Source organism: Contarinia nasturtii, unplaced genomic scaffold (genome assembly GCF_009176525.2).
Source record: "Contarinia nasturtii isolate CC-2019 unplaced genomic scaffold, AAFC_CNas_1.1 Cnas_scaffold_1240, whole genome shotgun sequence".
NCBI classification, from domain to species: Eukaryota; Metazoa; Arthropoda; class Insecta; order Diptera; family Cecidomyiidae; genus Contarinia; species Contarinia nasturtii.
In genome coordinates, this window is record NW_022198581.1 from 3,357,221 (window position 1) to 3,383,161 (window position 25,941).

Here is a 25,941-nt window from a genome sequence, read left to right on the forward strand (position 1 = left end):
CCGCCAGTCGCTAAACTGTTTAATCTCATCACAAAAATAGTCAAAATAAAATGATTTACAGATGCAAAGAAAAAACTTACGAATTGGACTAAGTCGACAACTGGAACTTTGCCTTCTTTGTCTTTGCGGCATTTTTCGCGGGCTTGGTCTCCAACCAACGACCACAATTTATCCAATCCAATTGTTGGGCAGAATTTTGCACTTTTTCGCAAATGGAAATTTCTCATACCCAATTTACCGAAGTATCCAGGATGGTATTTGTCGAAGTTGATACGGTGATGATGCATACCACCAGCATTACCACGACCTCCAGGATGCTTTCGGTGCTTGCCTATATTGCAAATATTAATATTGTGTATTAGTAAAACATAACCTCAAATTCGTAAACATTTTTTAAATTAATAAATATTTTAAAAAATTACTCACCGATACGACCGTGTCCATGACTGACGTGGCCACGGAGCTTTCTGGTCTTCTTTCTCTTAATGTTCGACTGAAATAAAAATCCCAAATTAAATTGATTCGAAAAAAATTGAGTGATCAAAACACTTGGACTCTATTGAAACATGTGTGTTTTTGTATCCGTAAACTCGGGCTCTAATAACACTTGTTTATTTAAACACATTGCAGAAAAATCCACAAAAAACTGCGAAATTTAATTATCTCAATGCAAAACGATTGATTTTCAATAGGTTGAGATGATTTCGATTGGTCCATTTTTAATTTTCAAGTCGATTTTTAAGTTAAATATTACTTTTATGTACTCACCATATTGAGAATTCAAATAAAAGAGAAACGTGAACACTAATCTAGCTTTCACATTACATTCGACGTGTCGGAATTGAATGCATCCCATTTGAGTTGTCAAACTCAAGTCGCCATTTCATTGAACGTAAAAAATTATTTCATTTTAAAATTCGGTTTCAGTTTTATTTATTCCGATTTTTTGTTTCAATCATTCACAATTACCACATTGATTTGCGTTAAATTAAATTTTTATATTTTATAGAATTTATTGTTCCATTCACATTTTAAATGTTTAATCAAAAATAATGTTGTCAACATTTTTGTATTCGACTGTTTTATATTATTCTTCATCTACTCTTCCAAATTGTTGATGATTGAGAGTAATTAAATACGAAGATTTTTTTTAAACGCTTTTTTTTCATCATAAAAATAACTTTGAAAAAATTGATTCATTTTTGAACGCATTCATTTTTTACGAGCGTTTTACTCCTTTTCGTATACATGACATATAAACAGGACTTGAGATGCGTGCATGCCTGAGTTGTTTATATGTTTGTTTGTCGATCAAATAACAGAAACATATAACTCGTAACTGAATGTGAAATTTGTACGCGATTTCGATTTTTGTAAACATTATTAATATCAATTTTTATTTTTTTTAAACGTATTTATTTTTTTAATCACATTAAATACAGAATCAAATAAACGATGAGTCTATTTTTGGAGGATTTTCAATAAATTACATCAAATTACTGAGTATTACAAGGAAATTTAATTTTATACTGAATGGAAATTCATATTTATAGAATAGAAAAATGCAATCATTAAGAGGAATATTTCCCAGGCCCAGTAAGTAGATAAAATAAACATATATGCAATGTGCTTTTTTCCGTTTGTTGACATATAATGCTACATAGCAAACCAATAGTTTGCCTAGATACACTTATGAATGTAATGTAAAAACAGGATGGAAAATCAATCGATAACATAAACTATTCATTAGGTTCATTACATACCAAAAATGTCAATTTTTCGATTTCTTTTTGTTTTCAATCAAACTATTTGTTTAAACAGAAGAACCACCAAAACGTGATTTTATTAAGGAAAATGTGAAAAATTTAAAATTAATGCAACGACGCAATCATAATCCTAATCAAGTAAGCGATACAGGTGATTTCGAGAAAAAACAGCGAAAAATTCGATCAACGTCACACAGTCGACTTCGTTTATCGTCATCAAATTCGGTCAAGAATATTGCTGCATTAAGCAAAAGCATTGAAAATAGTAAGGACCCTCATTTTAATTGGCTCAAACCGTGATAACATTTTTAGTAAACGCAAAGTGATTTGCATATATATGTTTATTTTGCAGTTTCGAATCATGGTGAAAAAATCCGTCCGCTTAGTGTTCAAAGTCGTGATGCATACAGCCAAACGGAATCGGTTGACGATGAACTTTTTCTAAAAGATGTTATCATCAGATTACCATCGGCATCGATTAGCAAAAATAAAACCAACAAAAGCGAAATTACATCTGAATATGAATGTACGCGCCAGCATGTAGACAGTGAAGATCAAGGAGACCATGTTGAAAAGGTTGGTATATTTTTTGATATTTATGAATTTTATAATTAATTTGTTGGTTCAGTATCAGGAAAATGTTGACGGTGGTGAAACGGAAGAGGTGCTAATCCAATTTGATGAACAGAATAAGACAAAAAATTCGGCAGCACGGGAAACGCTTGCTACAGAAATTGATAGACCCATTCATCAATTTAGTACTCGATGTGAACACAGTCTGCAGATATGTGCAAATGATAACAGCAAACCAGTTGTACCCTCATGTGAATATCGTAAAATCAAAAAAAAATTAAATCATTTTTAAGCGAAACTCTTATCAATTTAACCATTTGTTTTTAAATTCAGCCTATCGCAAAGGTGAAATTCCCAAGTATTTGAAAGAGATGAAATTTCGAGAAGAAGAACGAAGTCGTCTCATGTCTCTAGTTGACGTAAATTGTCCGCCAGGACATACTGTTCTAACCGAATCTGAACGCCTCGAATCATTGAATATTGCTCAAAAAAGTGAGTTAGTCATATTTGCAATGAGCTGTTTCAATTTAAAAAGTCGATTTTAATTTTTAGAATACCAGGACCTGATTGATGAATTAAACCATATGTCATTGACATCAAAAACATTGCGAATACGAAATCGACAAATTGAAATTGAAAAAGAGCTGAGGCAACTAGACAATTCCATACAAATATTTTCACGATCAAAAGTCTATGTGAAAATCGAAGATTGATGTTCGTGCCTTCGTTAATTGAACTATTCGAGAGACAAGAGAGTATTACACTTTTATGTATACGTTGAAGAACACATTGAAAAAAACAAAACAAAAACAAGTGCACTTATTTATATGTAAATATATCTTTGATTGATTGTAATTTAAAGATTTCAGACAAAAATCTTCATTTTAAAAATAATTGTATGTTATTAGTTTAATTGTGCCTTATATTATTGTGTCTCATACTCCAAACAAAATGCGTGTCAACACCATAAAAACCTTAACTATCTACTGCGTACCACCGATCACACACTAAAACCTTGTCTTAAGTCACTTTCTTCAGTTACCGAAATTATTAATATTTCATTATTTTTCGTTTCGTTATCTTACTCACCAAAAATAGTTCTTATCACAATATTTATCTCAATCGAGCAGTAGAGATGCAGATTTCATATCGATTCCGAAAATTCTTCTTTGCTGCCCTCCCCCTCCCCTCAGGCCTGGGGTCTTCACCCCTCAATTTTTAATTTTTTCGATCAGAAACTTAAAAATTCAGTTTAAACCTCTATTAGGTGCTATCATGCATGGGTACAGTTGAAAAATCAAAAAAAATTATGTAACGTTCTTCAGATTCCGTTTTTGTATTGCCATATTTATTCTTACGGACACATATATTATCATATTTCAATTTCGGAAGAACTTACATTCAAGACATTACAATTCATTTAAGTGACAGGTCTTATGTTGTGGTTTCTAAGTTCCATAGCTCGTTCACACTTAATGAATACCGTGTTTTACTCAGAGCGTGCAATATTTGAAAAGCAGGATTGGCAAAAATGCTAGCAAAAATGTCTGTCGAAATGATGGAAAATACGTCTATAATATTTGTTGTGGATGTTCATTAACCCGAAATATCCTGATAAGTCCAGAGTTTTTGTCTTCTTAAAAATTGTTGTGCTCGGCTCAAAAAAATAGCTAATGAAAAAGAGTAATAAAAAAACTCACTGAATGACACGTATTTGAGTTTGAAAGTACCTTTAGTGGATAAGTTTATAAGAAAGTTTACTTGGGACTCTGACGGAGAGATGGTCGTATTTTTTTATTCGGCTTTTAATTAAAAAGTAAAACATAAAGTAAACATATTTTATTCACACGTTTAATATTCATGTCCATAGATATTTTTTTTGGCATAGAGACTTAAATATATACATACATATATTTAGATATTTGAAATTGTGCATTGTTTTGAAATAGAATTGTAAGCAGAAGAAAAGAAACAATTGATTTTGTGAAGAATGGAGAAATGTTGGATTTTTTCAAAACACAAGTTATTCACTTATTCCAGAATTATTTTAAATGACACAAATGCCTCATGTTCGATTACATCATTTTCTTCTTATGAAAATCTAATTTTAATGCAAATAAAATTTCATCATTTTTTGTGCAATTCCAAATTATTGATTGATTTATTTACAAAAACAATGTGCTTGTTAATTACTGACCGAACAGCTACTATTTGCATTGATTATTTTCTTGCCATCAATCAAAAAATATGTATTCTCTCTTTTTTTTTAGTTCGAATATATAAAATTCAATTTTGCAATTGAATGATAATGACAACTGCTTGTGAATATGATAGATGCATTTCTTTTCTTTTTTTTATTGATGATAAAATGCACCTTAGCCTAACTTAACCGGCTGCCGTGAATCTGGTCAATTCTTATAAACTCTGGTGTTGGATAAATTCGACGCATCAACCGTGTAATTATTTTTTGTTTGAACATGATTAAAATTTTCGAGCATCCATATCCAAACTGTAGTACACATTGGATGGGACTTTGTAAGGCATCGTTATTGAAAATGGCGTGTTTTCTTTTTCATTTTCATCAAATTGTTTAGCGGGAGGTGAAATTGTAAAATATTGCTCGATCAACGATTCTTGATTAAACATCACATCAGTTGTGTGTGCATCGATTTTGATATTATTTGAGCTTAAAAATTCGTTGACTGACTGTTGCTTACTGTTTTTATCATAAATATGCAATTCGCACATTGGAAATGTTTGATTTCCACCCCCCGCATTATGAAAATCCTGCGCCACTGCTGCTGTATTTCTACTTATTGCTGCCATTTGCAATTGACTAAAAAAAAAATTGAATAAAAAGAAAGTAAGTATTAATTTAAAATGTACACCATCAAAATGAAACGATTGTGATTTACCGCGCATAATCTTCTTCCGGATCACTGTCGCCAGCTTCAAAATATTGAAAGAGTCGTTCAGCACCTCGCTTTTGATTACTATTACTGTTTCCATTTGTTTTGGCAATATCCGGTGGACCAGTGTTGTTCATTAAACGCCAATTGCTACATAGATTTAAAGAGTTTCCTTATTTATCGGTCACCTATGAATAGGCTTTACAAATATTATCTCACTTGATTGACTGATTGGACGATCCACTCTGCATAGCATTAAATGAATTGCTTTCGCCAAAGCTATTGTTTGTATTCCGTAAAATGTTGTTTGCCGGTGATCGGGTATCGGATGTATTAGTAACTTGTGAATTTCGATGGGACCTTGTGTCATTAGCGCTATTAAATGATATTATTCATTTTAATCGAATTCAAATCAAATATATTCAAATATGATAAACTTACTGTGCATCATTCACATGGTTATTATAATCGTTTTGGTTTTCCGCCAAAAAGTTGCATTTTGTGCAGATTTTTTTATTGTGAACTTTCAACACATGGGTGGCCAATCGCTCGCTTCGTGCCGCTTTATAGTCACACAGCACACAAACAAATGGCTTGGTATGTGTATTCAAATGACGTTTCAATCCCCAATTATCATTGCCCGACCACGAACAATAGCAGCACATAAAGCGCTTATCGACGATTGTCGGTTTTTCGGTGTTTTTCTCCACTTTTACATTCAATTGCTGTGATTGGTTTTGATGATTTGATGTTGATGTGGTACCACCTCCGTGGAATGTATTGCTCAAATGTTGATTTGTTTGATCGATGATTGATGCTTGTGATGGTTGCTCGACATTCGAATTTTGTAGTGTTGCATGAAAATTAGACGATATATTGATCATGTCACTTGTATTATTATATCCGGCTCCCGATGAATTTGATTTTTTCGATTTTTGCTGCAATAAAATGAGATAAAAATGTATATTTGAAATATTCAGTTTATTGATTTCGTATTTTACCTGAGGCAATGATCTTTTGGTGCGACAAATATCATAATTTAAACCTCGATGCATTCGCAAAAAATGCTTTTTCACGTGATCGGCACGATTGAATTGCTTTAAACACACATAACAATGAAATGGTTTATCATCTTTGTGAATGTTTTCATGTCGCGTGAAAAGGTCTCGTCGATCACTAAACGAAAAAGAGAAGAAGAGACGAATAAAAACTTGTTGCAAATTTTTAAATTTATTTTACCTGGAATATGTGCAGTTTGTGCAATTGTAACGTTTCTGAAGTGTTTGACCGCTTTGTGCAGTGTTACCGTTCATATCATTTGTAGATTTTAATGGTTCATTTATCAAATGTTGTGACGATGTCATCATTATGTCCTGCTTTTTGCTCCTACAATCAATTTTTTTTTTTTTTTAATAAAGTGTTTCTTTAGCAAACATATATGTCATATTTATACTTGAACTGCTTTTGATGTGCGTTTTGATATGATTCACACTTTGTACTGGATATCCAGGCATTCAATTCGTTTCCGTGTTGTGTGGTTTTTTGTAAATTTAATTCGTTCGAAGTATTACTTTGTCCTTGAACAGAATTCAAATTGCTGGAAAATGAGTTCAACGTATTTGATGCAGATGGATTCGTTTGATTTTGTTTATTGATCTGGTGAAATGTGTGACTGTTTAGTATTGCATTGGGCGTAGGAAAACCGTTTTGCATTAATGCCAATCCAAATGCAGTTAAATGATCATCACTTTTGAGTGGACCAGCATTTTCGACGCCGACACCATGTTCATATTCACCGGTGGATGTTCGATCCGATAACTGAATTCAATTGCATTTAGTTTTTCATGTTTCATCTGTACAGTGAAATAAATGTGTGCTCTTACCAAATTTGAAAATGACCGTTCAGCATCTAAAACTGGTGTTGTTGGTGTGATATTGACTGGTGTTTGAACGTTTTGACTTGATTCCTCACCGTATAGTTTTCGAGTGATTTCTTTAAACATATCTTCATAAGCTTCCACACCTGATGCTTGAGAATTCGTAATTAATGTCGATGTCATCACTTTAAGTGTTCCTTAATAGTTTTCGTGTATCTTTAAAATAAAAATCTCATGAAGAACCACCTGCAAATATTAATTCGTAAACATGTGATGAAAATAATTTTAATTGAAAAATTGTTCGGTTTTTATTCACATAACAAGTGCATTCAATACAATAACAGCAATCGAATACGATTTGCGTCGTTTGAACGCACATGTGGAAAAATCAATAATTAATATGATTTCTTGTGTACCGCTTCTTTCTCGGATTCATCCATGTTTACCCCATGTTTTGCAATTTGCACAATTTATTGTCCGCCGCCGACCATTATTTCTCTTTTTTACTTCTTCTTTTCACTCACTTTATTTGATAATTTTTTTTTTCAACAGAATTCACTAGAAATGTTTAGATATTTTAACCAAATAATATCATTTTATCGACTTTGATTACACAATACGAATGTACAACATTTTTTTTCTCAATTCATTAGCCGTTTTTCTAAATGAAATTGAACACATATACACAGTCGATTATTCTCTATCCCCCATTCTGCTTAAATCACAACATGCACACAGACGAACAAACGGAAAATGCGTCAAATGCAAGAGTAAATGTGAGTGGATGTTTGTTCTAAATGGGGTCGCTCTTATGCCGTGAATGTACAATGTACTGTGAATGTTAAATATATATACTCATCACTCATATATAGCTTTTTTATATGATTTTTTTTTTAAGTTTTTGATGCATGAAAATTAAAATGTTTATGCCCCGGAAAAATTGTTCAACAACTTTATGTAGAAATTTAAAAAAAGGAAGAACAGTCAAAAAAGTTGGAATAAATGTATTATATTAGTCGAACACCAGGAAATATATCCTGCAACTGTCTGATATAACATATTGTGCACATCATATCAATTTTCGCGGTGAATGTCGGTACTAAGGATATCAAACTTGAAAAATATAATCTTGGTTAAGTGGTTTTATAAAAAATATTTTTTTTTCTTTTGGCAGGACGAACAATTTAGAAGGATCTGAGAGAAGATTTAATAAAAAAATGTCTCAGAATATCAAAGCATGTTGTAAAACAAGTAAATGAAAACAAAAAGAGAAAGTATGTCACAGCCAGAGATTCATGTTTGAGCTTCTTGGCATCCAAACTCGAACCGAACTGAGTTCAAGAAAAAATCAAAAAAATGTATATATCTTAAATAAAATATGAACAATGCTATTTTTAAGGTTTATGTGGCAAAACCATGCTTTCAAATCTTTTATAGTTCATTCGTTTTAAAGACAACAATGCGAGAGAACTTTATGTTAGATGAGGTCACTTGAAATGATGCACCTCTTTTTATAATTCAATGAAGGACGGTAAGATAATGGCATTCCATTGAAATTGAAATCTCAAGCTGTTGAATGTGTAAGTAAAAAATGACAATTTTCCACAAATTTTCACATTTGATGATCATGATGTTTGAAAAAAAAATAAACGAATTAACATCAATGGCCGAAATGCATACATTATTTTTGGAAATTTGAGCAAAAATATATCATGGCTCACTCCGGAAACCTGTCAACACGTACCATTCAATCATTTCAACATTCATTGTATACACACACAAAAAAATCACACCGCATAAGCGTCAAAATCAAGTATTTAATTCACAGTGTACGAATGTGAATTCATTATTATAAAACATTTACGTCAAGAATATTATTTTATTTCTTGTTAAAGAAATATTATTTGATGATATACTATGAATGCGGTGAATTTTAGAACACAGAATCCTAAAAATGATGAAAATATGACCCTGAATGAGGTTTTGGACCGAACACTACTTAATAGTCGCATCTCCATTTGATTTGACCGCATATTTTTTTTGTGTGTTAGCTCCAAGATCGGATTATTTGTTCGTTTCAATTATGATAGCGATTTTTTATCTTATCAAATTTTGTATGCGATAACGATTGTAACGTTCGTAAGGTGTGGTATTGTCGAAAAGAATTGCTCAGTCGAATATTTGCCAGCGCGCTTATAAAGAGTTTGTTGTAGCTTTTTGGTAATTCACATTTGAATTTGAAGAAAAATTGCCACTTTCAATTTCATTTGCGCGTAAGTAAGAATTGGCATTTCTGATACCAAAAAAACATTACCTGTAGTTTTAAAATATGTAATAAAATGTGATTCGTGTAATTTGAAGTAGTGATATCTATATTTGTGCGATCATTCGAAAAAAATAGTGAGAGTTTTTACACTATCCAAAATGACATTGTTGTTCCATAAATATAAGTTGACCTAATTCAATGTTAGTTCACCTTTGAACGTGTGTATAAAATCATGGAATTCATGAAGATTTACTTAAAATAAGAATATATATTTGTCGTTGATTTAATTTAAAAAAAAATGATGATTTGGATATGATTATCTGTTCTAATAGCAACTTGCTGAATATACGCGAATGTTTTTGTTCTACTACAACATAATTTTACGAATTGAAATAATGCGTTTATAGACAACAAGTATTTCGCTCTCTCCTCTGTCGATAAGATAAGAAATAACCCAATACTTGGTGTTTGTTTGTTTTGTAATTTTTGAAACGATGTGATTACTCACATTCAGAACGTGTTCAATACCTTTCCCAATAGATTTAGTTTCTTTGACTGTCAACTTATAAATCGAACAAATAAAATAAGCACAGATTTATGTAGTTTCAAATATGTGAGTAAAAATATGTGTTCCATTAAGGCGAAAACATCATATCTTATCTGATTTCATAAAATTCTCTTATCATATTTACCGAAGTACACCTAAAATATTTTCACAATAATTTCCCAATCGCATGAGTAATACGTTGATTGCAAAATGACAAAAAAATGTAGGGGAATGAGAAACTATAAAAAGTACTACGCCATAGTTGATTTGATATAAAGGGCTTTTCAATAAGAGCGTAAAGTGTTTTAAACAAATGTAAGAAGGTTGTCGAACGGCGTATATCAAAGATGATATTTTTTAGAACACCAAAGTGGATTGCAAATAATAGACATAGTTTGTGTCATGAATGAATTCAAAAAATATTTCGCACAAAGAATTCAATGATCAAGTGATTTTTCCAGTCTTTCTGCATTTTCATTTTAAAAAAAATTGTACTCTTCAAATCTTATTTTATTTTCTATTTGAAGTCTTTAGTTCTTCATCAGATATCGCTGCTGATTAACCAGAATCAATTACTCATCAGTGGGTGAGCAATGTCGTTCGAGGTGTTGCGTCATTTGACGTGCATTGGGCTTGTGCTTGCCATTCACTTGCAGTTTGTACATAGCCAAGAAAATGCACAGACTCGGATACCAAATTCTCTTGCTGAATGTTATGAAAATGCGGAAATCTATGAAAGAGACAATCGTCTACCAGCCACAATTGACACACTCATTGAATTAATTCGAAAGATTGAAGATTCTCCCGACTATACTCAAGATATACGACAAGTTTCTGTGGCGCTTCTGCATCGTTTTCGTATGGTATGTTCTTAAAGACTTTTATTACGCTTTTTCTTCTTTTTATGTTAATTTCTATACTTTATGATGTGATTTTGATGCATAGGATGGCATTAAACGTGCTTCACGTAATTATCATCCGTCTGTTTTACCATTTAGTCCATCCGAATATCAGTTTTCCAAGCATCGTTTGCTTTTATCGCGTTTAATACCAGGTAATCGAAAAATTTGAAGAATGTTTAATGTTTTGCAACGTTTGTAACATTTTTTATCGATCATTTTTGTTATCAATTCCAGGCAATGCTCAAAATTTTCCAAATAATACGCTATCGGTGGTTGAACGGGTATTTAGCCTTGTTTTTCTTTAATATCTCCTAACAAATTGAAAATAATTAAATAACCTATAAATCGTTTTAGTGCACCTTACATTTCCTTTTATCAAGTTCCATCGAGACTCAAGTGAGAGGTGATGAGTCAACGAGATGTGGACAACTTGCACAGTTTCGATCATCAAGAATATTTGAATCGTATGAGCTGTCGCGCAGAAAACGTTATAGCTCAATTCCGAGAAGCAATTATCTGTGCGATATTGAAATGACTGATGAGTAAGACATATTCAATACTATTGAAAATTGATTCATTGTAAAAAACATCTACTTTTTAAATCTAAATTATTTTTTCTTAATTTCAAAGGAATGATCAAGGACGCTGTCGAAGGCAAAGTTATCGAAGACAACATCGCATCAAAACAACAACACAAAAAGTATATGAAAATGATGACGGCGATGAAGGCGATTATGAGGATGACTATGGGGAACACGAAACCCCATTCGACGAAAAACCATCAATCCGGGATTTAATTGATGTAGCCAGTAATGCGATCAGCCAATGTCCTGTGGAAAATGGTGTTGTTAGAACTACATGGGGCGCTGTAGCTGCTGGACCTCTGATCGCTGGTAAATATTCACGAAGATCGACAATTGTCAACAATGAAACATATTTTTATCTATGTATTTCTATGTAGGAATCGCGGCTGGTATGGTTCAGCAAAATGTAGCGACAAGAGAACTGTTATTACTTACGCGAAACTATGCTCACCGACATCGTCACCAGCAACAGATTCAATTAAGTGTAGACAACCGATGGGCTGCAACTTTGGTATGCAAAATTACCATAATTAATGATAATTATTTGCTCTTTAAAGAACCTCGTAAAATTTGTCTCTTTACTCATTCCATTCACATTAATATATTTTAGAGATTTTAAACGAAACTATTTTGAAATTGGTATATAAATAGAGTATATTCATTGATAGAGAATTTAAAAACATTCCGCCAATTTGCCGATACTTTAAAGCCAAATCAACAATTGAATTTGTCAAATATATGTAGATGTGTTATTTTTTTAGTCTGGAGATTTATCTGAAGTGACTTTGCTACAAGCTCCAATTGCAAGTCGACGTGACATCAGTGTGGGTGCTTCAGGCGCGTGGAATTCTACAACTGTTCCACACTGGTATTTCTTAACACAACGTGAACGTCTTGAAATGACTGGTTAGTCGTCAAATTATTTGTTTGCGCTTCGAAAATTCAATTTAATAACCATTGGTCCGTCAACAATTTGAAAAACAGATGCAGAAATTCGCGGTGGTATAGACGGTTTGGTGTTGGGCTTACATATAGCTGAATGGCGAAGACAAACTTCCCAATTGAAGTTGAGTCAACTTTTGGATATGTACTATTCAATGCGTGGAGTTTTTTCATCCAGTTTTCGATCATGCAACCGACGTGAATTGTTCAAAAATTATGTCCAACGAAATCAGTTACAAAGTCAAACGATTGCTTTCAGCAGTGTATTGGATCCTGAAATGCAACTGGAGGTTACATTAAGTAACGAAAGTATTAAAAGTTTCTCAACATCATCAACCGAAGCTTTGATATCCTATGTGGGTGAGTGTCAGATTTTCGAGTGAAAGCAACAAATCGTTAATTGTGTTTATAACATTCTCAATTATTTGCAAAATTATTTCAGAAAAAGGATTGAATGATGTTGTTTGTGATGCTTCGTCGGCATTAAATCCAACACCAGAGACAAAAACGGCATCCGATATACACATTTTCATTGATTTCAATTGGCAATTTGTGGAAGTTCAGCCAGCAATCGCGTAAGAAATAGATTTTTTTTTTTTACAAAAAATAACAATGAAATATTTTTGTTTTGTTTTCTGTTGCGTTGCAGTGCACTTTTGACAAATCTCGATGTAAATCGATTTGGAACGCGATTCACATTGTATAATGCAAATGACGGTTCAGCTATAATAAATACAACAAATAGCCTCACTAGCTTCTTTGAGTTGTGGAATCAAACAAGTCATCAAACACAACCGACCGGACTTAATTTGGCGGCAATTATCAAGGAGCTTCGTTCAATTGGCAAAACAATACTAAATGAAGAAAATAGTTTATCAAAAGCTGGTGGACGTTCATTTGTGGCTCTGATTGTACCTCAATTATCTCCGGTGAATGAAGGCGATAGTAATTATGTTGTCGAACAATTGGTGAATCTACGTGAAGTTCTACCAGATTTGACATTATTATTTTGGGCGGGCGGTGCGCCTGGACGCTTTGCTCGATATGTTGTCGATCAACAACGAGACCTCTTTCAACTGATGGCATTTAGCTCTAGTGGTGGCGATAGCAGTGCACAAATCTATTCGTACACCTTACCGGTTATTCAACGAATTCAATCTGGTAATGAAAATATGGTGATATGGTTAAATGTAAACGGTTAATTGTAAATGTAATGTTATTTTAGTGCCAAGGAAAGTAGCAAATCCACGTTGCACAACCGATGGATGGACCTGGTCGCAAAATGATTGGGGCACCAACGCTCTCGATCAGTATGTGGAACCATCCGGTGTGAATTTCTATCGATTGCTTCCAAACTATTTTTACCAGTCGGGCGGTGTTGTTCGTGTTCAAAGTAGATATCAATCACAAATCATTGTTTGCACTTCTCGATATCAAGAACATCCAAGGTAAAATTGGTTATTCTATTTTTACATGTAATTTTCGTTGAAATAAACAAATTTATTTGCAGATTCAGCAATTCATCGCAGCCCAATGAGAATGTTGATTGCAAACAATTGCCATCAAATGACCACTACGATTACTATCTTTCAAATGCGTGTGATGGGCATTATTTGATTCAAACGTGTCCACCCCTTTATATTTCCGTTCAGGCTGCACCGACCTCTCAAAATAGCTACCAATGCACCGAGGAGGGTTGCAGATACCCAGATGAAATCAAATACAGTATTAGCCTTGAAAATCTGGGATGCTATAGCAGTACATCAAAAGTGTTATGCAATTTGTTCGTAATGTTGTTCAGTATTTCAATTCCCATTTTGATTCCGAAATTTAAATTATTATTTTAATCAATGTCGTTTTAAGCTCATAACCGATTTCACAAAAGGGTCACCATAGTTTTTACTATACATTTTTTAAACTATTTTTTTATAAAACATTGAAAGATGCTTTCGAAAATGGATTTTTACAGAAATTCACATTGGTGAAATACAGAACTAATTATATTTAGTATTTTCTTTGGTTAACAATAAATAAGCACTGTGTGAAGTTTCAAGTTGAAGTTTCACAACAAGTTCCATTTCTATCGTAGTATTGAATCTTTCCAATTTTCAACCTTCCCAAAGAAAACGATTCTTTTGTCTACTTTGAGTATACCAAAGGGATCATCGGGTCTCCGACCGACGACTGCCCGACCCGAAAAAAGCTCGGATCGATCCAGATAATCGATCTGAGTTCTTTAGGTGTTCGGATATTTCGGACGATCATGATACTGAAGCGTTGAATTATTCGTGTTCGTCAAGGGAGACGGCGTGCTCGTTCGCATTCGTTCGTAGAAAGTTTTCCCCATTCGCGTGACGAACGCGAATGAACACGAACGAATACGAATATGAATGTTCGTAGACATCTCTGGTTGAATATCGAGCTTTTTTTCTTTTGGAAAAATTTAGAAAATCGGCTATCGGGAAAAATTAATTTCTGTTCGGGCTCCAGTCAGGTTTGGACAAGGACACAAGAAATTGGGTCGGGTCTCGGACCGATTTTGACGTTTCGATGCGACCTCTGGTGTATAGTATACAATGTATACCTCGTTATTTCTTATTGGTGACTCACCAATGGTGTGCGAATTTGGTAAGAGATCGTAAACTAGAGTTTGATGATGTTCATTCTATGTACAAAAGATCGATCGAAGATCATTAAAACAAATGAAATTCATACATTACCTGTCTTCTCTTGGTCACTGAAAATAAGAAAAATAACGATATTCACAATGCTGTTGACGACCCAATCACAATTTGACACAATTATGATCCGATATAATATTAATAATAAACACATACAATTTTCATTGCACCGATGGAATTTAAGAAAATTTAACATTTTATTGTCATACCACCATGAACATTTGTTTCATTTTTGACTTCTCCTAGGAGTTAGGCTTGATTCTTAATCAATTAAATAAGCTGCTACAATCGGGGATGTATGGATTCATAATTGAAAAAATTCTATTGGCGAGCTAAAACAAAACGATAATTTGCGTCTTACATAATTATTACTTCAACCTTAACGTTTTGCTAAATAAATAAAAAAAAAATTGGATTCATATATAGTGAATTGCCCGTATTTCGGTATATTTTCTAAATCCCAGAAATGTATTAAATTGTATAAGAGTGTATTATAGTGTTTGCATATAATATCCATAATTTTTATGCCGCATTTCATTCATTTTGCATCTATAAACAGTGTCAATTTCTCGTGGTTTATTTTTGTATTTTTTTTTTTCATCAGATTAATTAAGTTGTTAATGTTTCCCGGAATTTAAACCATACTCCATCAATATGGATAGTTCACGATATATGTAGTTTTATAATTTTAGGGAAGCTAACAAGTGTGCAGAAGAACAAAAAAATTATTTATGATGAAGTAGAGTGGACTGTTATACAACATTCTAACAATTGTTCTGGTTTTTCTTGTTTTGTTTTGTTTTGTTTGCTTTATGGAATGTCCCATTGTTGATTAAAACACGGTTTTTGATATATCTATGTTCGTGATTTATCGCATATTCGCAATATGACAACGAAAAAATAAAACATTGTATCTAAATTGAAGGAAGAGATTTGTTTCTTGGTTTTGAGCTTCAAAAGAGTTAAAGAGCAGAAATGTCCATTTGGTTTGTTTCAATATTTTGTTTTATTATAATTTGATTTAAATGCATTAAAATTGTCGACTGTGTGTAGTCGTATACGAGGCTATGAGCTCCTCATGCCGGTTCTTTTTCTCCATTTCTTTTGTTTAATTGCTTTTTGGATATTTCTCTGTAATGCTAGTAAAATCAAATATTATTTCAATAATTGATAAAATTCCCATAATGTCTTGCCTATTCTAAAATCAATCAGTTCATTTGGTTGCTGCTGGCCGTAATGATTTGACACAAATATTTGTTTGTTTGTTGTTTTTTCTCTCTTTGTAATTGACAATGAGCAACCGAAAAAAAGAAGTCTATGTTTTTTTCTCATTTCATGTATTTAAGTTAGTAGAGCCTCTATCTGTACATCATTTTAATTAATTCGGTATAATTACTATCAGTTATCAGACCAAGTATTATTGAAAAACACTTAAAAAATTAGTTCCATGCGCGGTTGACTCTTCAAAGTAAATAAATCATTTCGCCTGTATTTACTTGAATCGGATAAAACTTAAATAAATTGTTGTTGTTGTTGTTTTTTTTTTGTTTGTTAAAAATTGCACTCAATAAAAATTGTGAAGTGTCTACGATGTGTATAATATTTATCAATAACAAAATTGTATTATGTTTTTTGTCATTCTAGGGTTAATCGCCATGGTTTGCGCATTTGCAATAACATTCGCGTGATTCTTGATATTTTCTACGCTTGCGAATACGCAATTATTATTTAGTTATTTGCCTAGATTTAGAGTTTGTTGTTGTTGTTGTTGTTTGTTTGTTTGTTTGAGTGAAAACAAAAAATTAAATTGGACACATGTGCGTTAAATAAGTTGCAATACCAAAGATTCCTTTCGTCACAATGCCCGGTCGCATTATTTAGCAAATACTTTTAAAGTCAATTCTATAATGGATGTGTGATCAATTCTTGGATCAATTTCATTAAGTCTATTGTATTGTTGTGTGTGTGTATGTGTTTTGTTTAAATTTTCGTGCGAATGATTGAAGCTACGAACATCATAGCCTGTCAATTTGTCATAAAATTTTGGATTTTTGTTACCACATTATATAATTTTCTAATAGAAGTGGCCTTCCATACAAGTCATAAAAATCCAAACATCTTTTACGAAAACGAAAAATAATAAAATTGAATCATGTCATTCGAGATCGTGTTCGTGTTCTCACAGAGGCCGAAATCGATATAAATACTTAAATGTTGCAAAATTGAGTTGATTGAGCAATACATAAAAAAGGAGTACGCGTTAATTCGTTGCGTTAGTAATGTGAAATATTATTTTTTTTTGTTTTGTTTTTTTTTTGTTTGTTGTTTTTCGTTTAGGCCGCTGGTGCTATCGATGTGGTATGTGGCAATGATTGAAGATCTCTATCACTCTCATCGGAATAAGAAGATCGTTCATCGTTTGAATACGTTGTCACCGTTGTGTCAATCAATTTTTCGATGAACATGGTTCGCTGATTAAGAAATGCTTTACTTCGTCCTCGATTACGCCGGTGTATCGATGCCGGTGACAATATGTTGGTCGATGGAACAAATGAATTGTAATGGTATACGCCCGTTGTCGCCATATTTCTTGTAGAAAATGTGTCTGTTCGCAAAGTTTTACCATTATGAACAAAATGATTTGTTTTAGCGTATCTTGTGTTTGGTAAAGCATCATTACAACTATTATCGAAACTGCAGCACAGCTGACCGTCCTATATTCAATACGCACACATGAATGGATAATAATTGAACAAATGTTATTAATCAAATCAATCAATCTATTCTACAAATTCATATATACGTATTTCATTTAACTAAAGAACAAAATAACGGTTATGACGCAATTTCAGCATAGAGAATATTTGTTATTTATTTATCCAATATTGTGAAATTTAAACCTATAAAAAAATGGATTCGAGCGTCACTAAATAAACACTGAATATACACTATAAATTGTTGAAATTCAATTTACTTAAAATTTACTTTACCGAACAAGATACAGATACAATAAGAGCAATTAGGTTAAAAACAACCAAACAAAGCAAAAAACCTCAATCAAATCATGGATTTTTATACTCAAAATCAACAATTAAATATAACGTACTACGATTACAAGCCAAAAAACAAAGGCAAACAAATTTTGGGATTCACAGTTTATTATTTGGTATGAGAGATACACACATATACATATACATATTCATACACATACACATACACATTTATTACATAAACAACATATTTTCATTTACCATAAACATGTTTTGAATTTAATGTTTCACAATTTTTTATGATTTGTGGTTGAAGTGCAAAGCTAACACAGTAACTTAATTTTAAAAAGGATTCTTATTATTTCAAATCATACATGGGTACAGGGCGAAATCCTCTACAATTCTGACATAGAAAGTTATTCATGCCTAGAATGGCAGAAGATTCCTTCCCTATTTTCTTCAACGGTGCTCATGTATGTTTCAAATGCCATCAACTGAATAAAAAGTGAACACTCCTTCACAGAAGTTTATTAAATATATGTATAAAATGAAATTGATGATTTTTGTTAAATGTTTTGTCCTCGTCAAAATGAGTTTAACACCATAAGTTTGTGTAAGTTACACAATCGCATTTTATTCAAAAACTTCTCATTGGCGATGGTCAAAGCCCATATAATTGAATATCCGGTACACAATTCAACCAAATAAAATATACGAATGAGGTCGTTAGATCAAAATGCACCGAAATATCGTAAGGTTTGACCATTCTTTAATTTTTTCTTCAAATATTTCACAAGAACCATCTTTGAATCATGAAGTAAGTTTTTCAATTTTATGCTCAATAAGACAAATAAAAATTCGGTGAAATTTGGCAATTGTGTACTCGTCAAGTATGTTAATTTGTTAAATTCATTTCATAAAATTGTTCGAGTGTGTTTTAATTTCGCCGGAAAGAAAAATTCGATATAAACATAAAAAAAGTTTCGTTCTACATGTAGCATTGAATAATATCACTATCATTAGGATAGTTATCATAGGCTGTGTGAAAATTGAGCGACAAATGAACCAACTTTCAAATAATTGTTTGTCGAATATATCAAAGTATAAGAAAGAAGTGCGAGTAAATTTTGAAGGATAATATTAAATCTACGATAAAAGGTGTGTGTGTGAGAGAGAGAGAGAGAGAGTATAATTTATAAATTATGAACCCGTTTTGTTTGTTATATGTATTGATCATCAATGACCTTTTGTCATGCAAATGTATTAAAATTTATTTACTTTATTCGCGTATTTTTTTCTCCATAGAAGAAAATTATATGTTTTGTTTACATATTTTGGTGCAGTGCGCAGAAGAGAAAAATGAGAAATTAATAAAAATTGTTTTTAATGAAAAGCCAGAAAATTTCACAAAATAATAATGAGAAGAAAAAAAAATAACAACGAATTAACAAAACTGAGAACCAAGAATACCCTTTTTCAAAATGTTCATTGATGCCCATTTTCTTTTCTCAATAAATTCGACCTAATTGAATTCAATTCAAAACCCATTTCAATATATCACCATAATTTGTTTCTGTTTGTGTGTGTTTGTGTGTCTGTGTACTTGTTATGAGTGTTATGAATTGTAACGTTTGTGTGTTGTTGTGTATGTGTGTATTTTATGTATTAATTTCAATTTACTGATAAACAAAATTTATTTAAAATACTGATTTTTCTTTTTCAGAATAGATTTCATCAGTATTTCATTTTTGTCTTCCACTAAGCCTACTTTATAGTTCTTGATGAGAAAAAAAGCGAAACCTAAAAAATGGAATAGTACCATCGTAATGCAACTGATTCCTGGAATAAGATGTATATTATGCAAAAGTGAATCACAAATACTTTTTTTTCTTCAAGAACAATCTCACTTTAAAATCTACGCTGACGAGACAATTATTATTTGTTGTAAGATTCAATTGACAATTGAGTATTGTAAACTGAGTTAATCAATTTGTATTGCTAATTTTTTTACTTTCTTTTCGCCTCACAAAAATGGGACTGTTATCAAAATTAAGATTTTGGAAATTCGCACGAAGTAAATGTTCAGATCATTTTATAGAAAAGAAAATTTAAATTGAAAACTAGAGCTTTTATAGGCGCCGCTCTTTCTTCTAATCAAATGCGGTACTCAAAAAGTTATATGGATTAATACCCGCACTATTGTTGAAAACTAGTAAATGTTGCTCCTAAGATAGTTTCATTCCTGATTTATGCTCAATTTACAGTACTTTGAACGAGGGAAAAACGATTTTCTAAAAAAATAAATGAGTTTTCATCGTCATCGTAGATTTTTTTCTTCTTGGAAACAATTTCGTTCACATTTATTACGAAAACTTTATACGATGATGAAAAGATTATTTTGTTGTTTTTTTTTTAGTAAAACCTATTTTAAATCAATTCAATGTTAGTATTAAAAGCCAAACGAATGATCCTAAATCAAAACAGAATAAAAAACTTGCATACAAAATTTATTTACTGAACGAAAAACATTTGCAAGTTTGTCGAATTTCAATTTGAAAAGTGTATCACCGATATAAGATCTAGTCAAATGCTTTTGATATGTATTTTCTTATATATTTTTTTTTTGTTATTAAGGGTCTCAAAAACCAATTCCAATAAGTGGTGCCAAAGTCGACCAAATGTAACGAAAAAATTGGAAAATGTTTTTATGACACAAACTAAAAAAATCTAAAATCATTTCAAACTGAATCAAATGGATAGATATCAAACCCAAACTCAAATTAAACCAAACCAAACCAAACCAAATCAAACATTGAAAATGTAGAAGAACTCAATAAATCATAATTTAGCAGAGAAATGTGTATGTAAGAGTGATTTTTTACCGATGCACACAACACGCGGAATTGCTCACCAGTTGGGCGCAGTAGGGAACCTGTAAGAAGATTCGCATAGAATATTACATGATAAAATAGCTTTTAAGTTTTTTTTTTTAAATGTTAGAAACAAAGTAAATTATCTAGTGTATTTTTGTTGGTGCTTATTCCAAATTGCATTTCTCTAACGAACATAACCAAGATAACCAAGGTAAGACAGAAAAGTGATGATGCCATTCTCAGTGGGTTTTTGAATACTGCTATTTTGTAATCGTTGCAGTTAAATTGTTCAAGAACGTGAGAAGATAACTAATGTGTGCTGTTTGAGTTTTATTTTGTAATGACAAGTAATTATCCAAGAAAAAAGGTGAACACTACCACCGAATCTAACAAGTGCACAAAAAATGTAATCCAACAATTTAATTCAATTTCTATTCAATCAATTTCCATGTCAATTCAATTTAAATTCAAATATGTATTAGTCTTCGACCAGCCAAATTCGACAATATAAAAAAAATGTGAGAGGTTGGTGTGTGCATTCATATCCAGGAAACATCAGGTGAATCTAAGCTGAATAAATTAAGCATTTGGTTGGTAAATCTTAGCAGCGCATGTGCTAAATTACGCGCAATTGTTGAGTAATTTGACTTGGTGAAAACGTAAATTAATTGAATTTAAACAGTATCGCCATGGAATTACATTGAATGCGACAGAGAATTGAAAAGAAATTTTTTTTTATGTACTAGATAAATTGCGTTGGAGCAGTAATTCTTCCCTTTGTCTGAGATCTTAGAAATACAAGAGTTAATTTTCCAGTAAAATATTTTAGTAGTCTGTGTGAAAAAGAATATCAATCATATTTAGTTTGAAGTGAGTGGTGAATCAAATATGTTCAAGTGAAACTTGTGCAAGAGGTACAAAAATTCAATCTTTTATATTTAAACTAGCAAAAGTAAAATCAATCGAATAAAATATGTGATAAATAATAATTTAACCATAAATTGATTACATGAATAACTGAATGATGGTTTAAATCGATTGCGCCATCGGCGAAAAGAAATACTCGAAAATATATCAAAGAATTCATGTGTAACGACATAAAACATAACTCCATTTTCGGTGGTCATTTTCGTTTCAAATGAAGAAAAAATACCAACCAATTAGTACACAAAGATATTTGTGGGATTTGATTTTTGTTCCGGCAACCGAATTTTTTAAACGTTCATTCCTCATTATATTGCATTTATTTCATTTAACGAATAGAATTACAAATTCGAATCCATAACGCATTAGTATTTGGCAGTTGATTATTGTGGGCGTCCAAACCGAGCTAGTGAATGTTTACATTCAAAGATTGCATAACGTCATCACACTTACGCGCTGAATTGTGTGTTTGTTTCTTTTAAAATTCAGTACTCATCATCGAAATAGTGAATCCGTTGTGAATGTTGCATCGGTGTGATATTGATTCTTAAACGTAATGTTTGAGTGTAATAAATTTTGAATCATTTGATCAATGTACTTATTAATTTTTTGGAATTTTCTGTGAGTTTTGAGTCTGGTTTTACTTTAATATTAAGGGAATATTGGCAAAACCACAATTTCTCATCTGAATTCAGTTTGATCGATCACTTTGAAATGGTAAGTCGATTGTCTCGTTGTTTTTTTTTTTTTGTTCAACAATATCGTTGTTGCTGTTTCACCGCATCGAAAACATTCACAATCCCACTCAAGCTACAATGCCACTTAATTTCGTAGCAATGGTTGAACAGCCGACGATCGCAACGGCCAAAAGTATCAAATTGATAACGCGTTTGAATATTTACACCAAGAATATGTGACGACCAATTTGACAACGCATTGTGAGAAGTAATTGACGTACTTCTTGGAAATGAACTGCTTTCAATCGAACGACGTTCATGCTCTGCTTATAATATTAGACCAGATTGATAAATTGAACAAACAAAACGATTGAGCTGTTTGGAGAACACGCCATTCTCTGTTCATCATCATTTCGTAACCATCGCACAATGATTGAATACATCGAGAAGAAGTGGTTTAAGTCATTCAACTTTTTTGCGAAAGAATAAAGCAAAAATTCGAAAATGGTGAATGCAAATATATAATCTCAATTGATACCGGGCATGAAGACAAACTTAGCCGGAGTTCATCGGAATATTGAAGATCATGTCAAAGCTCATTTATTAATTGTTTTTATTTTTTCTTGGTAAAACGGCTAATTTTGACGAAGGAGATCCAACGACGCAGAAAATGAGATGATGGCAAAGGGTGTCATGAATCCGACAAACCAACAGCAGAATTTCCTTCAGAGCGATTCGAGTCCAAGGAACTGGCTACTACCCTGCGAATAGAATTCAAATGGAACACGACGCTGCTGACACGACCATTTTATATAGTTTGGCATCGAGACGTTGTTGCGGCCATGTTTAATTCCATCTTATTGATTGCATGTTTTTGTTATATATTTAATTTACGATTGCCCAACTCTTACAGATTTATCTGTAGGTAAGTATTATTTAATCAATTAATTGATGTTGATGCAGAGCTGGGCACGAACAGTCGGTCGTTCGTTCGTACATTGAAAAAATATGTGTTTGTGGTCGGTCGTTCGTTTGTTGAAATCATGAATGATCGGTCGGTCGTTCGTAAAAATTGAAATGTTCGTTGTGTTCGTTCGTATGTGCGATACGTTTCTATACCTGAAATAACCTCACATTTTCAATGATGAAATAAATATAGATGAATTTCATAACATTTCGTAATAAAAAAAATTATAATTTCAACACTTGAGAAAGAAAATTTATATGAATTAGAAATTATTTGAACATTTATTTATTTAAATATTTTTTTCTTTAAATTTGTAGAATTATAAATTATTTAACAACCCTGATTTTACAATTTTGCTTCGAACATCCGGACGTCCGCACGTGTTCGGTGTTCGATCGCACATACGAACGAACACAACGAACATTTCAATTTTTACGAACGACCGACCGACCATTAATAACTTCAACGAACGAACGACCGATCAAAAAAAAGGAAAAAAACGCACACGATCGACCGATCACAGTCGGACATTCATGTTCGTGCCCAGCTCTGTGTTTATGTTGGACGTTGATAACGTTGAAAATGTCCCATTTGTGTAAACATGTGCGATAACAATTAGTTATCTGCAGCAAGTAAAGTTCCCAACCGTTTAGAATCAGCAATGAAAGAAGCGAAACTTGAAAGAATCTGAATCCTGCAATATTATTGCAGTGCAATAATCACCTAGCGACGTCGCCGTCGACTGGAAATTGATTTGGCGTTACTCATCACAGTATTGTTAATGTTAAATATATTTCATTTAACACAGTGTAATTGTGATCGCATTCATATTGAACGGATATTGAAACAAATGAAAATTGATCAAAGAGCAATGAAAGAAAAAGAAAATACGCAACATAAGCTTGGTGCGAATTGGCATGCGTTACACGATTAACTGGAATTGATCTTTGTTTCTTTTCAATCACGATAGATTATCACTCTGTATAACAATGAAACGAAACAAAAATAAAATCGGTACATGAATATTCAGTGGTCATCCATCTATTGTAAATTAATTAATGAAGCATATATCTATGAATAAGAGCCAAAGTGTATTCTGATTGTTTTCAATTTGATTTCAAAATTGTATATTTTTGTGATGCAAAGTTCAATGAAAGTTATTTATTTCAAAACGTATTTTTTATATGAATTTAAATTAAACACATTGACTCTCTGTGATAGATAACATTTTTGGAATTTTCGACACATACATTTCTAGATAAATCGTTTTGTCGAAAATTTAAAAAGGCTATGTGTAATGCTTATTAAAATGTTTAAAAACAACTAAATAAATTGATTAGAAACATTGAAGGTGTGGATAATAGAAATGCAAAAACTAATGGGTGAAACGTGACCTTAGCATACAAAAGCAATTAGATTTGCTTTACTTATAGGACGCTCATCTTTTGGGATGAATTTGTTTTTTTATTCTGTCGCGTATAATCTGCATCCTATTAATTAAAGGTTTTAATGTTATGCGAACCAAGATAATTTGTGACAAATGAACAAAAACAAAACATTTAATAATTTCAGGTTGTGTTATAAAACCCAAAAATAAATTGTTTTTAGACTAATAGTTAGTGGACGTGTGCACAATAGATTTAAAGAAATCACAAACATCAAGTATGGTTTGATGGTAGTTTGATGTAATTACCTTACAGGCACATGTCGTACAATGACTAGACAAATCACTAAATTGTTGTCCGGACTCATATTCGTGACCTTTATATGTGCACGGCTTTCCAGCCGCATAAATACCGGTACTATTACTACCAACTAATATGTTACAAGGATCGTCCTCGCATCGTGGACAACAATCACCTGAAATAAAAATCGATTGTATTTATAAAAAAGAAAGCGTTTTGCTCGGTGATTACGAAGAATATCAGTTACTCACCAGGCGCAAGTGGTAAGGGTTTATCACACGTTAGTGGAGGACACTCCAACTTCCAGCAATCGAATTCACCATACTATTTTGTTTTATTGATTTGAATTTAAATATGACAACAAAAAAAAAATCATCAAAATTGAGTGGTAAAAATAAGTCACAGATGGGCTTTTTACTTTTTCTAATATTTTTTTTATCTTTGTATATAGAATAAGTCTAACTAACCAAACATTCGCAGGTTTGACATTGGTAAATCCATTGTTCGCCACTTCTAAAAACAATATGCTTTAATTCCTGATGCAGGCAAGACTCTCTTGGATCACACTGTGGACAACATAGGTCTCTTCCGTTTCCCTTCTTCCAAGTAGAACAATTGCAAACAGGCTCCTCGCAAGAGATCACACCCTTATTACATGTGCAAATTTTACACGGTTGATTACGGGGTGATACACGTTCACCATCCGGAATTTCCATATCTTCAAACATACAACCTATGACAAATATAAATCATGAATATGAACACATCATGTACATAA

General features: G+C 32.2%; 5 protein-coding genes across 19 annotated transcripts in view; 2 read left to right on the forward strand and 3 right to left on the reverse strand.

Annotated features, from left to right (window-relative positions):
• LOC116345072 (60S ribosomal protein L27a-like) overlaps nucleotides 1–828 on the reverse strand; it is a 1,139-nt gene extending 311 nt beyond the window's left edge. Inside the window, exons 1-3 of the mRNA XM_031774119.1 lie at nucleotides 769–828; nucleotides 427–493; nucleotides 5–331 (exon numbers count right to left, since the gene is read on the reverse strand). Coding sequence (XP_031629979.1) covers nucleotides 5–331; nucleotides 427–493; nucleotides 769–771 — 397 coding nt within the window. The 5' untranslated portion in view covers nucleotides 772–828. The remainder of the gene's footprint in view (nucleotides 1–4; nucleotides 332–426; nucleotides 494–768) is intronic.
• A 394-nt stretch (nucleotides 829–1,222) lies between these two features.
• On the forward strand, nucleotides 1,223–3,233 carry LOC116345099. 3 transcript variants are annotated; one of them, XM_031774156.1, is made up of 7 exons: nucleotides 1,223–1,354; nucleotides 1,443–1,596; nucleotides 1,822–2,031; nucleotides 2,119–2,342; nucleotides 2,395–2,590; nucleotides 2,667–2,835; nucleotides 2,892–3,037. In XM_031774156.1, the coding sequence occupies exons 2-7, from the start codon at nucleotides 1,563–1,565 to the stop codon at nucleotides 2,908–2,910; spliced, it is 852 nt and encodes a 283-aa protein (XP_031630016.1). In that variant the 5' UTR covers nucleotides 1,223–1,354; nucleotides 1,443–1,562; the 3' UTR covers nucleotides 2,911–3,037. The 3 variants fall into 3 exon arrangements, with proteins under 3 accessions (XP_031630016.1, XP_031630014.1, XP_031630015.1); XM_031774154.1 differs by having other exon boundaries at nucleotides 1,229–1,354; nucleotides 2,667–2,831; nucleotides 2,892–3,233; XM_031774155.1 differs by having other exon boundaries at nucleotides 1,229–1,354; nucleotides 2,673–2,831; nucleotides 2,892–3,233.
• Nucleotides 3,234–4,257: 1,024 nt separating this feature from the next.
• LOC116345097 (protein charlatan) lies at nucleotides 4,258–7,856 on the reverse strand. The gene is made up of 9 exons (XM_031774153.1): nucleotides 7,542–7,856; nucleotides 7,132–7,371; nucleotides 6,702–7,066; nucleotides 6,488–6,634; nucleotides 6,250–6,424; nucleotides 5,690–6,186; nucleotides 5,468–5,623; nucleotides 5,255–5,398; nucleotides 4,258–5,175 (listed from the first exon to the last, which is right to left on the reverse strand). The coding sequence occupies exons 2-9, from the start codon at nucleotides 7,306–7,308 to the stop codon at nucleotides 4,821–4,823; spliced, it is 2,016 nt and encodes a 671-aa protein (XP_031630013.1). The 5' UTR covers nucleotides 7,309–7,371; nucleotides 7,542–7,856; the 3' UTR covers nucleotides 4,258–4,820.
• Nucleotides 7,857–9,304: 1,448 nt separating this feature from the next.
• On the forward strand, nucleotides 9,305–14,454 carry LOC116345041. 2 transcript variants are annotated; one of them, XM_031774070.1, is made up of 13 exons: nucleotides 9,305–9,398; nucleotides 10,466–10,801; nucleotides 10,884–10,992; nucleotides 11,075–11,121; nucleotides 11,195–11,382; nucleotides 11,471–11,733; nucleotides 11,802–11,935; nucleotides 12,186–12,330; nucleotides 12,409–12,726; nucleotides 12,809–12,941; nucleotides 13,016–13,527; nucleotides 13,592–13,814; nucleotides 13,877–14,454. In XM_031774070.1, the coding sequence occupies exons 2-13, from the start codon at nucleotides 10,532–10,534 to the stop codon at nucleotides 14,211–14,213; spliced, it is 2,679 nt and encodes an 892-aa protein (XP_031629930.1). In that variant the 5' UTR covers nucleotides 9,305–9,398; nucleotides 10,466–10,531; the 3' UTR covers nucleotides 14,214–14,454. The 2 variants fall into 2 exon arrangements, with proteins under 2 accessions (XP_031629930.1, XP_031629931.1); XM_031774071.1 differs by lacking the exon at nucleotides 9,305–9,398 and adding an exon at nucleotides 9,970–10,004.
• Nucleotides 14,455–15,205: 751 nt separating this feature from the next.
• LOC116345040 (protein kinase C-binding protein NELL1-like) overlaps nucleotides 15,206–25,941 on the reverse strand; it is a 43,047-nt gene continuing 32,311 nt past the window's right edge. For 10 of the 12 annotated variants that reach the window (XM_031774060.1, XM_031774062.1, XM_031774065.1 and 7 more), the window contains 6 exons: nucleotides 25,631–25,896; nucleotides 25,415–25,487; nucleotides 25,172–25,338; nucleotides 20,920–20,969; nucleotides 19,316–19,334; nucleotides 15,206–17,761 (listed from right to left, as the gene is read on the reverse strand). In XM_031774060.1, coding sequence (XP_031629920.1) covers nucleotides 17,381–17,761; nucleotides 19,316–19,334; nucleotides 20,920–20,969; nucleotides 25,172–25,338; nucleotides 25,415–25,487; nucleotides 25,631–25,896 — 956 coding nt within the window. In that variant the 3' untranslated portion in view covers nucleotides 15,206–17,380. The remainder of the gene's footprint in view (nucleotides 17,762–19,315; nucleotides 19,335–20,919; nucleotides 20,970–25,171; nucleotides 25,339–25,414; nucleotides 25,488–25,630; nucleotides 25,897–25,941) is intronic. The other 2 variants (XM_031774067.1, XM_031774066.1) reach the window with 2 other exon arrangements.

What these genes read in the sequence shown, in the direction of transcription:
- LOC116345041 (XM_031774070.1), top strand. Translation starts at nt 10,532, where the DNA reads ATGTCGTTCGAGGTGTTGCGTCATTTGACGTGCATTGGGCTTGTGCTT. An exon ending in GATATTGAAATGACTGATGA is followed by an intron (nt 11,383 to 11,470) that starts GTAAGACATATT and finishes TTAATTTCAAAG; the next exon opens with GAATGATCAAGGACGCTGTC. An exon ending in GAAGTTCAGCCAGCAATCGC is followed by an intron (nt 12,942 to 13,015) that starts GTAAGAAATAGA and finishes GTTGCGTTGCAG; the next exon opens with TGCACTTTTGACAAATCTCG.
- LOC116345097 (XM_031774153.1), bottom strand. Translation starts at nt 7,308, where the DNA reads ATGACATCGACATTAATTACGAATTCTCAAGCATCAGGTGTGGAAGCT. An exon ending in GCACATCAAAAGCAGTTCAA is followed by an intron (nt 6,635 to 6,701) that starts GTATAAATATGA and finishes AATTGATTGTAG; the next exon opens with GAGCAAAAAGCAGGACATAA. An exon ending in ACAAACTGCACATATTCCAG is followed by an intron (nt 6,425 to 6,487) that starts GTAAAATAAATT and finishes TTTTTCGTTTAG; the next exon opens with TGATCGACGAGACCTTTTCA.
- LOC116345099 (XM_031774154.1), top strand. Translation starts at nt 1,563, where the DNA reads ATGCAATCATTAAGAGGAATATTTCCCAGGCCCA. An exon ending in AGGAATATTTCCCAGGCCCA is followed by an intron (nt 1,597 to 1,821) that starts GTAAGTAGATAA and finishes TTGTTTAAACAG; the next exon opens with AAGAACCACCAAAACGTGAT. An exon ending in AAGCAAAAGCATTGAAAATA is followed by an intron (nt 2,032 to 2,118) that starts GTAAGGACCCTC and finishes TTTATTTTGCAG; the next exon opens with TTTCGAATCATGGTGAAAAA.